The sequence below is a fragment of the Lissotriton helveticus genome, chromosome 7 (genome assembly GCF_964261635.1).
Source record: "Lissotriton helveticus chromosome 7, aLisHel1.1, whole genome shotgun sequence".
Taxonomy (NCBI): domain Eukaryota; kingdom Metazoa; phylum Chordata; class Amphibia; order Caudata; family Salamandridae; genus Lissotriton; species Lissotriton helveticus.
Genome location: NC_136068.1, coordinates 497974590 through 497988360, shown reverse-complemented (window position 1 = coordinate 497988360; position 13771 = coordinate 497974590). Strand labels below are relative to the sequence as shown.

General features: G+C 43.1%; 1 protein-coding gene across 4 annotated transcripts in view; it reads left to right on the top strand.

The window, feature by feature from the left end:
* The window catches only part of LOC144768675 (butyrophilin subfamily 2 member A1-like), a 440529-nt gene that overhangs the window by 175387 nt on the left and 251371 nt on the right, over nucleotides 1–13771 (top strand). For all 4 annotated transcript variants that reach the window (XM_078652502.1, XM_078652499.1, XM_078652500.1 and 1 more), the window contains exons 5-6: nucleotides 5177–5314; nucleotides 10646–10690. In XM_078652502.1, the coding sequence (XP_078508628.1) occupies nucleotides 5177–5314; nucleotides 10646–10690 (183 nt within the window). The remainder of the gene's footprint in view (nucleotides 1–5176; nucleotides 5315–10645; nucleotides 10691–13771) is intronic.

Genomic DNA, 13771 nt, shown 5'->3' with positions numbered 1-13771 from the left:
GGCGTAGTCGCTTGCCAGTTCACTTAAAGAAGAAGCATTTACAATGAACTAGGTCTTGCATTTCCGCGACTTTGAGTTATTGACATTGCAAATAACAATGCATTTTTTGTTTTTGTTTTTAACACATAAATGAAAGACAAAAACCAAAAAAACTAGAACACATTTTTGGTGTTAATTCTGGTTTTTAATCAGGTACTTCAGTTGTATATATTGTTTTCTAGGTTATATATAAGGTGACAAATGGTTAAACACTTTTTTATTATAACTTATGACTTTTAAACATGCTGCACAACATTCACAATGCTCTACAACACATATTAAAAATGAAATACACTTAAACGCACAAGGGTTGAGGCAAAGAAACCTGCACCTGTTATCATCTGTGACTCAAAGTATGGCGATGGTGCTCAAGAAACACAACCCTGTCTGTCCCTTCAAGGGCAAAGCCCAAAATGCAAAACACAGGATATGGAATCCGCACCCATCAAAAAGTGTCTTCAGCAGTCTATAATGTCTTTCAGTCAATTAACAAAATGAATTCCATAATAAACAGGTCCGGACTTGAATGAAGTTCGCTTTCAATTCTTTATTGTGGTATTCCAAAGCAGATTAAAATATCCAGTTTATTGATTCTGGCCACCATGCCTTTCCCGTCATTTCAAGACACAGATTGGAATTGACAGATTACCTAAATATCTGCTTGAATCAAGGAACCCTCTTGTTTTACATTAGTTTTATAAAGACAGCTTTATGAGCCCTGAAGAAGTCTCATTCTTGAGATGAAACGCGTTGGCTAAAAAAGAAAAAAAATCTTTTGTAAAATTGGATCTTTTAATCTGCTTTGGAATACCACAATAAAGAATTGAAAGTGAACTTCATTCAAGTCCGGACCGGTTTATTATGGAATTAATTTTGTTAATTGACTGAAAGACATTATAGACTGCTGAAGACACTTTTTGATGGGTGCTGATTCCATATCCTATGTTTTACATATTAAAAATGTTACAAAGCCAATAGCTCTGTCTAAACACTTATAAGGCCCCAAAGTCGAGACCTATTGGCTATGCCAAAGCTTATTTAGTATGCAGTGGATGCCCTGGGTGGGCTCCAGGGCACCTACCATATAATGGGCAGGCCCTGGGGTCACCAGGGCCAATGTTGGGCTGAAGAGAGGTTCTGCATGTCCCCTTTCCACCTTTATAATAAGGCTAGGTCCCAAGAGATGGAGCCTTTGAGGCTGAGTTTATAAAGGGGGCATGAAGCCCCCACCTCCCGGGCCAATATTGGCCTTGTAGACTCCATCCCCCGGGGCCCGTCCAGTGCATGGTGAGTTCCCTGGAGCCCACCCAGGGCACTTACTACATGTTTGTGTTGGGGCTGAGGGGGGATTTCGGCCATAGAAATTCACTGCAGAAATCAAAGGTTACAGGGGCTTTGTAGTTAAGAAATTAAATTTTAAAAACTTTAGAAATTTAATGAAAAAAAATCAAAGGTTTCAGGGAATTTATAGTTGGGTTAAGAGTTTACAGACACAACACCATAGAATTTCAGAAGGTCTAGTTAAAGGTAGCTCAAGTAACTATAACTTGTGACCTAAGGTAACTACAACTCCGCCCTCACCATGCATTATGTTGTGTGGTAGTGCAACCTCGTCGCGTAATACACTTACCTACCCCTTTAGGACCCTCAGGTTTTGTCTGTCAAACCCTCAGTTCAACCCTAGGCAGCTGTTGAACTGAGCATCAAGGCTTACACAGAGGAACAAGTGTAAAGCATTTAAACAGCACCAAAATAATCGAAGAAGAAATCAACACAACACTCAAGAAATCTGACACAAATTTGTAAAAATAGACTGTATTTTTGCGAGACTTTAGACACTAGAATGAAAATGCTCAACTGGAGGATTCCAGAGATATAGATTTTACAAACAATAATATATGAAAGCAATTTCATTCAACCATGAACAAGCCTTGGCAAAGTCAACAAATTGAACACAGAACTTTTTCAAAGAAAACATAGGTAAGTGCCAATGGGTTCGGTTAGGAGTACTTGGGGTGACTAACTCTGGCAAGGAGCTAATCAGGGAGACCAACAAGGTCCTCAATAAGAGTTACCTTCACAGAGAAAGCAGCGCTTCAGCAGTTCCAGGCACTTTATCTGTGAAGTGGTCCTGATAGAAGGGAAGAAGGATGCTGAAGATGCTGTGGATGCGGCGCAGTCGAGGGGGGTCTTCCTACCCAATTAACCCTTAGGTATCTGGGTAAGGACATACAATCAAAAAAATAACAATGCCTTGGGATAGATAAATGTGCCAAACAGTAAAACGAAGAGAAACCTAATTTAACTGTTCCTGTAGATATGAATCTTCTCAATAACTACCATACATTTCCAATATCCATAGTCAATTAACAAACTATATGCGTACAATTATTCATGATTCAATTCTTTTTGTACTGTATTTTATTCCATACGTTTTAAGCAAAAAGTCATCTTTTTTTATATTTTCAAACTAAATATACACAAATACATTAGCACAACATTTATACACACATATTTACATTTATACATACAACACAAAAACAAGTGTAATTGTACTTTCTTGCTCTCTTGGCCCTTATTATCAATAGGGATGCACCTCACAAGTTTTAAACATTATGCATTCCCTTCCTTACTAGATCACCATTTTTAGAGCCACCTAAAGGTTTTGTAAATTCAAACCCCTTTATTTTAGGTACTCCCAACTTATTCTGTTTTATATTTATTTTGATTTTATATGGTGTCTCAAATTGTTTGTTGTTCAGCCACTCTACTTGTTGGCCTCATCAGGACTAGGGCAGTCGAGTGCATAATTTTCAATTTAACCGGTCTTGAAAAATTCAACTGGACACCCGGGAGGGTGGGCCTTACGCTGAAGTACTCCACCCAGTCCGCTATGCATGTGATCATTTTCTGCACATAACTATTCCCAGACGGGTCGTCCCCTTTGCATGAGCGTTCCCTCTTTTTCAATATACAGTACACAATGGTTTAGCAGCAAAACAAGGATTTAGTAAGGTGCATCGGATCCTAAAGGATAGTACCACGTTCCACAGCACTAAACACGTGGAATAATTCACTTGTCGTCCCGGTTACGACGATGTGTCAAATCTTAAAAAACGCGAAGCATCAATCGATACCGAGGTAATATCTGCAATAGATCACTTCCGACAATTATCCTATAGATTGGATTCGCATACGTTGTGTTCTTGTATTCTGACGATAGCGGTTCAAACCGTAAATGAGGTTTCCAAGAATCTAGCAGTCAGGTTGAGTCAATGCGATGGTTGACTCCCCTGTTTCGCACTGAAATTTGCAGCTTGGTTGAAGCTTCTAGGGGCCTTCTCAACACCTCAAGATGCGTTAAATTCCGAAGCTTTGCACCATCTTTGTGCACAATAGTTGTACGCATATAGTTTGTTCATTGACTATGTATATAGGATATGTATGGTATGGTAGATATTGAGAAGATTCATATCTACAGGAAGATTTAAATGAGATTTCTCTTCGTCTTACTGTTTAGCACATTTATCTATCCCAAGGCATTGTTATTTTTTTGATTGTATGTCCTTCGGCAGGCTTCTTCAGCTGTTGTGTCCCTGTGTTGCAAACAGGAGGCCAGTCGGCTGGCCTTTTAAGTCTCTTGACTTGACTAGGCTCTGGAGACAACTCCTTTGAGCAGGTCACGGTAGGTGTAGTCTTCAGAGGTGCAGCAGGGCAGTCCTTCTTCGGTCCTTTTTTGAGGGGTTTTATATAGCATGAACTCGACCCAAAGGTATCCAAGGACTTCACATGAGCACCAGTTGCATTACAGATGGACACATTCATTGTTTTAGGCACTGGGAGATTAAGTGATTTGCCCAGAATAACAAGATGTTGAGCCTCCGCCGGGATTTGAATCTGCTTCCCCAACTTCAAAGTCAGCCGCTCTAGCTGTTACGGCACTTCCTCTCCCCTTCTTTCAAGTGGATCGCGATCTGAGTTCTGGGTGCCAGAGCTGTCTGCCTAAGCAATAGAGTGCTCCTCTCCTAAGTGTCGCCCATTTTCCCTTCAAAGGTGGCTTCTCCTTTCAAGCTCTCTTTTTTGGGCTAACACCCATGTGGCTTCCTGCAGGATGGAGCGAACACCTACCTCCCATTGAGGCCCCTATTGTGTTTTTCCTGAGAGTTTAGCACATCACCCCAAGAGGATAGAAAACTGTCTGCAGGACAAGCCCCATGTACATAAGTAAACAAGCACTGGAAACCTTGGGCAACTAAAGTGGCAACCTCTAAAGTTGCACTTTACTCACCAGTGACGTTACATTTGATTTAAACATTAAATCAGATTTAATGCACTGATTCTTTTGATACCGAACAGTACCAACCTTAGTAGTCCCATCCAAAGGTTAGCAGGGGTGCCAGCCTATAACTCTGTACTTGCCAGTGGGCCCACTAGACTTTCCCAGTAAAAACGACAATTTAGGGTTTTTACTGCTGGAACATATAAAAGTACCTGTTCCACTTTTTAATGTACAGCACCCTGCCTTTTGTCTCGTTAGACCTGCCATAGGGGTGACTTACATACATTAAAAAGAGAGGTTTGGGCTTTGCCATTACCTTAAATAGGAAAGTCGAGTTAGCAGTTTTAAACTGGCCTTCCAGTCTGCAGTGGCAGACAGGGAGCCATGTTTTACCTTGTTCCACTCGGGCGGCACAACCAGTACTCTAGTCCCTGGGGAACTCTATAACTTACAGGCCTTGGGTACCCCTGGTACCATATACTAGGGTCTTACAATTAAGTTAGGCTATGCCAATTGGGTTTAAGCCAATTCAACATGCACCATTTCAAGGGTCAGAGCACACACACTGAGTCCTGTTTAGATGGTCTTGGGGCATTTCAGAACCATTGTACCAGTACCTATCAGTCAAACATGGCGGCAAAAAAGTGGGTGTTAACCTGCAAAAAGCCCATTTCCTTACACCTTGGCTGCAAGTAGTGGGGTTTTGGACCTTTCACAGTAAAGTCTGAGTGTGGTGGTGAAATGGGGGTATTTCTTTGGAGTTTATTCTGGCCACCCAATGTAACCGCTACACTGTCGCCACTTGTCCCGTGTTGAAATTATGCCATTAAATTTTTTTAATCTTTATCTTGTTTGCAGAAACATGGTTTAAGAAGACGTCCTCGCTGAGAAGAACTGAGCTCTCCATCATCGTCGTTGCCTGTGCCTTTTCTGTGATTATTGTTGTATTTGTGATTCATTGCGGTCTTTTAAAGAAACGTCACAAATATTCAGAAGGTAAATATTTTTCGCGCTCTTCCTCAGTGGATTTCTGAGATCTCTTTATTGGAGAAAACGACAGTAGACCCCAAAGGCCCGGATCAGCCAGATTTTAGGGTAATCCCTGCCCTTAATGAGGAGTTTAATTTAGATCATTGTATGCTTAAAAATGTTTCTTATGTAGAAATCTGGCCTGGAATCCAACCTCATGGACCTCCTTGGACACCCACTGCTCTTTATTTCAGCGTTTGTATAAAGCGCAGTCCTTGTGAAGTGGCTTGAAAATAGAATCTCAAGGTGCTGCGATTTAGAAATGGAAAACATGGGATACATCATTGGAATAAGAAAACAGGGGCACCATTGCATCAAATCAGGAATACCCCCTGGTAGACTCGTAATTCTGGATTTACGAGACTATCATGGTATTCCAAACAGTTCCCTTAGTGTAACCCTGAGAAAAGTGACTTTCCAGCTGGATTCTGTGTTTCCGCACCCACTTCTAGTGGTATTGCTTCATTTTTCAAATGCTTCCCATCCAGAAATCTCACCAGCATTTAACTGGTAAAAAGTCTGGGGGGCAGTTGAAAGCTGGCACGTATTGTACTTCCGGTATCTTTGGTAACACAGTTTCTGGAAGGACGGGAAGACTCCAAACTTTGAAAGAAGGCCTAAGAATAGAAAAGAGGTCTATCAAGTACATTGAAAAGCCAACTGTGAATATTTTGGTATGTCACATTGATTTGTTAATTCCTGAATATGATGAATATCCCACAGTATTACTTACTATTTTGAGCTTGCTTATGGTCACTTCAGTCTTCGGTCTTTGCCCATGTCATTTTTTTTCTGGTCCTGGGCAGCCAGTAGTTGCTAGGAAGTTTCCTTTGTGGGACCTATAACAGTGTTGTCCCAGGGTCTACATTTTATTTGACACTAGTGATTACTCACAATAAACTCAAGTTCCAGCTGTTTATTTACAAGCAGCAAAATAGAGAAATATATTTTAAGAATAGTACAAATAACAGGGGTCCTAGAACATTCTGGGGCTGAGGCACAACCCCAAAACATTATGTTGCTTATTCAGTAATGGGCATTCATTTAAATAACGTGAGGATATAGGTCATCCTACAGGGAACAGTTTGAGAATTCTCAGTTAAGTGTAATTTTTAGTGTGTTCTGTGTTTAAGAATCTGCTGTGTTTAATGTTTATTCAGTTATTTGGGATGCAAGACAGGATCATATTATGTATAAAGATTGTCTGTGATACATCTGTTCTGCTGACTCAGTGACCCTAATAATTTCAAAAAGGGGGTGGTGATGGACAGAGTATCTGAGTTAATCAGAACACTCCTACCCAGTCAACAGATCAGGGCTTGATCCATCACCGTTTTTTAGCTCACTGCACCATCCCAGTTCAGAACCTGGCTACATGCAAATTAGTCTGTCCCTGGCCCAGTGCATCATGGGAACAGGGCAGACCAAACTACCAAGCCAATTCTTTACTGGAAAGGAAACAAGCTTCCGGGGACCGGTTTCTGGCATTACAGCCGTCTTCGGCCTGGCTTGCTTGAATCCTGATGGTGCAGTGAGCAAGGGACTCACATCTGAGCATACCCTTCCACACTTATGGTGGCCAAAATAATTTCAAAAAGGGGGTGGTGATGGACAGAGTATCTGAGTTAATCAGAACACTCCTACCCAGTCAACAGATCAGGGCTTGATCCATCACCGTTTTTTAGCTCACTGCACCATCCCAGTTCAGAACCTGGCTACATGCAAATTAGTCTGTCCCTGGCCCAGTGCATCATGGGAACAGGGCAGACCAAACTACCAAGCCAATTCTTTACTGGAAAGGAAACAAGCTTCCGGGGACCGGTTTCTGGCATTACAGCACAATGGCAAGGAAGCACCCACATACAACACTATACACTTACACCCTCGGAAGCCCTGAACACTGACCCCAGATTACGCAAGCTGTAATACACACACACACACACCAACATATAAAGAAGACAAACACCAATGTACTGTGACTCCTGTGATACGCACCTCTCAAATCCTCTCATTTTCACAAATGAGGGGTCTCATAGCACTTTTAAGTAGAACATGTGACTGCCAGTCACACAGTGGAGGGTACTACTCTTCCACAAGCCTCCTCTAGTGCTGTTCTTTCCCATGTTTGCAACACCAGCAATAGGGATCCTGCACTCCCCCACCCACTTGCGCACCAGAACCAGGGCATTAGAGTCCATCATATTCCATTTCATGCACCAGATACCAGCATTCTGCACTTCCTTATACTCACACAAGGTACTACCCTTTACTATTTTGGCAACACTAGAATTATGCAACTTGACGGGGTACTCTCCTTCCCCATGTTTATGACATGAGAAACACATTAGACGGTGTACTTCATCTCCCACATATTTGCAAAAGCAAGATTGCATGTGCAAAATGGCACTTACCTTCCCTCCATTTGCACACCACAACATACACATCCAGTGCACGGATCCCAAAGCAATTCACCAAAGGGTACTAAACTTCAGGTTGCTGACCTTACTGGTATGTGACACATTTTCATGCTGGAGGGTACTGTCATTCGTTCCCCTGCCTGCAACAGCCGGACCCGAAGCAATCTGCAAATGCTTGAACTCCTAAGCCGCCTCATCCAAAAACTTGAATTGCATCAGTACATCCGAGTAAACCTCCATTCATTTTCCAACAAATACATTATGCATTCCCAAACCACAAGCAATAATATTACATTTTTCAAAAAGTAACCCCCATTTTCCCACTCTTAGATCCCTCAACCTCTAGATGCATGTGAGTCTACAAGCATAAAGTAATACCTTGCCACTATTAGCGTTTACGTTTTACAAACTCCACTCACAAGCATTCTTAGAAATATACATTACTTAAATATTTGCTCCACAATTCATTATTTCCGCTCCTATTAAACCCTTCCACTTTCCTTCAGTAATCGCACGACTGTACAGCAGAGCTTTAAAGGGACATAGACAGTCAGAAAAACACCCTAAAGTCTCTTTCAGTGACACATAGCGGCAGTCCTGTTCCATGTATTCTCACCATACACTTGTTCACAGTCCTTCCCATTTATTCCTTCCAGGTTGTCCATTTGTCATCAGATCCAGACCTTCTGTTTTACTGTACTCCTGCTCATGCCTAAGCACCCCCCCCCCCAGCATAAACAAAAATTACAAAACAGGGACACGTGCCTTGATGCAACGCATATCACACATGCGCCTTTAGAATAATGTGTGCATGTTTAAGACCGCTGTCCCTCTGCGACTCTTGCAGTGTGCAACATTTAGGATTCAGGCTTATAGGCCAAACAGGCAAACTCAAAGGGTTGGTCTGACAAGTCAGTGAGTGAGGCATTATTTGCCTGTTTGCGGGATTGTTTTATGGTCTGGTGTGCTGGTTATTACTGTTGATTTCCCTGGCATTACCACAAACATTGCCTGCAGCAAACCCAAGTCTGTGGGGTCTTCCATATCTTATGCAACGAGTCTTTACAACTTCAAAACGGCCCCACTTTGCAAACTTTTTTTAGCTGTCTCATTTACTAATGGGGCCACTTTATTTTGGTGACTTTGAGCTATTTTTAGTCCCAATCTGACCCTGGTCACAGTTCTTGAATCCATCCTCCAGAGGTATTTTTGTGCTCCTGTGGCGTAACACACGCATACCCTGAATGCCTTGTCCACCACCCCTGGCACGAGGCCCTTGCAGAAGTTTACAGCACTTCAGGGAAGAAGCTTAGAGCTCCTCATTTCAAATGGCCGAGGAGTTAAGGCAATGCCTTCCCATCCTGTGGAACTATTTAGTGAACATTTTGGTCTTCCAATGCAAAGTGCAGTGTATGCATTAACCCAGTGAGTAAAACCCTGCTGCTCTCACTCACGACCACACTGAGGTGAGGCAGATAACTCTCAATAGGTCCTGCTCTCTACTATCTGCTATGTTTGAGCTCTTTGGGATCACAGCAATCCTTTCTTTTTACACATTTCTTGATCACTGCCCAAATGTCCAGCAGGCTGAAGGTTTCTGCCTTGTCCACCCTCATCGCTGGTGTCTCCTGCTCAACAGTCAGGTTGACACCTCCTGTCTTTCGAGTTGACGGTGCTGGCCCCACACTCATGGTCCGAAGGCGTATCTCCATCTCTATATAGTCCTCCCCCATGTCAGAAACAGCTCCCAATTTGTGCCTGAGACCTGATACATCTCCACGTGGGTTCTTTTAATAACTAGTCAACAAAACATTTTAAGTTGGAGGGCAGCGTCTGCATGGAAGTCTGGAGTCTCACAGGTAGGAGGTATGCTTTTTATTTCTTATTAGACCCTTAGGTGACAGCCACAAGCTGCTGGCTCCTCCCTTCAGCTGTAATTCACTGCCAGGATTCTCCCAGCACACACATCCCAGCATTCCACGTTTCATCATGTTCTTGTGCTGCAGTAACAAATGATGGAAGGAATGCTGAACCAATCAAACATTCAAGTTTGGACCACCCAATCATAATGTTCTTGTAGCATCCACACTCCTCATACTACAACGTACAGTGAATCAGAGATGCATCATATGACCATGCTATTTCATACCTGACCTTGTTTTTATTGATGTGTTAAATAATTATTGTGTAAACAGAGATTTTAATATTGTCTTTTAATTTAGAGAGGTAATTCGAATCTTCTTTATACTTGTGCATGATAATCTTTTTATTCCCGTCAGTCCCAGTTTTTCTTAAAATTATTTGATCATTATATTAGCAATTATCATTTGACAACGAACATTACTGAATTACAAGAATTAGAATCTAATTTGTAACTATTCATGAAACCGTTTGCAAGGAGACCTCTTTGACCTTCCACGATGTCCTTCCTTGATAAAAGAACATGGGTTTTAGTTCAATTTTAAAACTGCAAAACAGTTCTCCTACTACAGCTTGACAAATTGAGAACGTGTGTACCTTTGCATTCTGAAAGCTAAAGCCAAGAAGATATTAGGAATGTAAAGTTAGCACTTGAATGAAACACGGATGCAGTCTCCTGCAAAAATACTTAAACAGAACTAGAGCAACATTGAAGAAAAAGATTCCACAAAAAAGAATCGTACCTAGCACAAACCAAACTGAGTAAATCAAGAATAAATTGAAAGTTCTTCAAATATTTTTGTGCACGGCTTTACTTTTTTGTGATTGCAAATTGCAACTTCAATCATGTGCTAGACAGAATTCTTGATCATGCGCAGTATAACGTGTGACTAATGAAAGCAGGACCATGACTAGGTTTTATCTAATTGCCTCTTGTGTTGCTTTTTTTCTTATGATTCAGGGGGCAAAGCTGAAGAAGACGTGGAGTTACTGGGAAAAAAAGACGGTAAGAAATGATTAAAGCAACATATTTTAGAGATGTTAACCTGTGCTCTCAAAAACAGGGCTTAATGAGCTCGCCAAACCGCATATTCTTTAACCGGGGATTATGAGCTCACTAGTCACCAAACCACGGCCTCTTGAAACAGGGATAATGAGCTGAATGATCAGCAAACTGCACATTCTTGAAACGAGAAATATAAGATCACTAAAATGCGTCCTCTTGTAACTGGGATAATGAGCTCGCCATTCACCAAACTGCACGCTCTTGAAATGGGAGTAATGAGCTCACAGAACACCAAACCCCACGTTCTTGTAACCGTGATAATGAGCTCACTGATAGCTATCTGTGCTCTGAAAGTGAGGATAATGAGCTCACTACTTAGCCACCCATGCACTCTTGTAATGGGGCTAGTGAGCTTGGCAATCACTAAACCTCGCTCTTTATAAATTGAAAGAGTTAGGACACCAATAACTAAACTATGCACTTTGAAACAGGGGCAGTGAGTTCACGGATAACAAAACTGCACACTTCAAGATGTAGAGTGTGAGATAATCAGGGAGGTTTTATGAAATCCACTCTCAACCAGTGAGGTCTGCGTTGTGGTTGAGAACAAAATCTTGATCAAAATTGTATCTCTGCTATTGACACGTCAAGCCACGGACCTTCAGTTACAAGCTACCCCTATTTAAAATCTGTCGCCAGTTGGTGATCAATTTGAATCCTCCTGACCCCTGCTTCTGTCTTGCTTTGGATCAGCCAAGAAATTGTAGACCTTATTTGGGAACATCACGCTAACCATCAAGGATTATACATTCTTGGGACCTATTGGTGCCTGTTCTACATTCCTCTTTCATGGAACAAGTCTGGGAAGGTGTGCCCTGCTTTGGTTGATCTGATCTATAGATTTTGAACATGGCCAATCCTTGATGTGTCCTCACTTCCTGCTAGTGACCCTTGAACAAGATAACTAATAGCTCAAGACCAATTTCTTGCATTCTTCTGAGGAAGCACTTTCACCAGTACAGAAGGATGTTGAAACAAAAAAGGACTCTGGAAGTTGGTGTCTGCCCGAAGCCTGAGAAATGCCTGAGCACTTTAGAGGAAGCCCTCCTTCTCTGATGTGCTCTGAAAGGAAAGGCAGCTATACTGCCCACTTGAGGAAAGAAGCTTGGCCCCGGCCATGAGGATTACCTCAAGGCCCAGTCTACTGAATCTTTGTCAGTGAACTGAGATACCTATCTGCCACGAAGACCTTCCAACCCAGTTGATCCAATCTAATACATGTGTTTTGTAAATTGGTGGATGAACTACAAGTGGTGTTATAGGAGTACTAGTGTGGTAAGGCTGTATCACTTTGAGAGTACAGTACCTTTTGCCATTCCTTGCTATGGGGAAGCTTGTTACTGGCTACTGGGTTTTTCTCTGAACTTTAGAACCAGCCCTTTAGCACCATGAAACCTACATGTTCGAGGTATGTGGGCTGCTAAATTCATATCTTAGCATAGATCGCCGCCTAGTGTTGGGTCTGGATGTTTGCACCTTGTTGTCTTGGAAGAGTCTTCGAAGTATCACGAGATAGGTGACTCCTCCCCTGGACTACAGTGCGCATGGGCATCTTCTCCATCTTCAGATTGTTTTTTTCCGCCATTGGGTTCGGATGCACTTAGACAGCTCCAACTTTGGGATCGAAGTTTTCCAACTTTCTAACGCTAAAACCTTCTACATTCAACGGTATTGTTTCCGCTCGGTATCCCTCGACTCGACAAAACTTCCATTTCTCTCTGGTCGTCGACGCGGGCCGTTGGGCCTTTTCGACGCCACATGGACCTCCCGCTGATGGGAAGGACCCTGTTTAAAAAATGCCCAGAGTGCGGAGGAAAATTTCCACTCAGCGACAAACATAGATTATGCAATAGGTGCCTATCTCCGGAGCACAACGAAGAACACTGTCCAGCTTGTGCTCTGTTCCGGTCCAAAAAGACTATCCGGAACCGAAGAGCTGCTCGAGTAGAAATGCAGCGTCAGGCACCAGAACCGGAAAACATTTTCGACGACGAACATGAACTCCCAGAGGCAGAGGGCTCTGAAGATCTCGAAATAGTCACCGCGGAGGACCAGTCGGACTCCAATGACCAGATCACACCGGGGCAAACCGTTAGTACCAAAGCCCCTACCCCGCCTCCACCTCCACTCAAGGCTCCGGTCAAAGCATCGCCTAAAAGCCTTAGCCGCGATGGAAAACACCGCTTCAGAAGCCCCGCCTTCCGGCTCGGCTACGAAGACCACACCCAAGCCTTCCGGTACCCTGGGACCTAGCAAAGCCAGTCAACCCAAAAAGGTCATCGACCCCAGTAAGCTCGTCGATCTGAACACTGTCGTCGAGCCGAAGAAGGCCGTCGAGCCGAAGAAGGCCGTCGAGCCAAAGAAGGCCTTCGAGCCAAAGAAAGCCGTCGAGCCGAAAAAGCCCGTCGAGCCGTAGATGGTCATCGAGGCGAAAAAAGCTGTCGAACCGAAAAAGGTCGCCGAACCGAAAAAGGTCGCTGAACCAAAGAAGGCCGTCGAACTGAAGAAGGTCACCGAGCCGAAGAAGGCCGTCGAGCCGACGAAGGTCGCGAGCCTAAAAAAGCCATCGAGCCAAAGAAAGCCGTCAAGCCGAAAAAGGTTGTCGAGCCGAGACAGGTCGTCGACCCGAAAAGGGCTGTCGAACCGAAAAAGGTTGTCGAGCCGAAGACAGGTCGTCGACCCGAAAAAGGCAGTCGAACCGAAAAAAGGAGTCGAGCCAAAGAAGGCTTCACATCATAAAGACGTCCAGCCTAAAGAGACACTCGACCCGAAAAAATCCATCCAGCCGAAAAAGGCAAAATCTTCGGCACCACAGCCACGGACAGAGGAGGAAGAACTCTTTCACCCAGATCCACAACAAAGACTATGTATAGACCCTGATACAGGACATATAGTCTACAATAAAAACCAAATAAGACTGGACACTGAAGCCCCTTCTCCTGTTCCTCCTAAAAAAAGGACTTTGGCACATCCCCTTCAGGACCTTACACACCTCCTCCTTTCACTCCCAACATGCCTTAT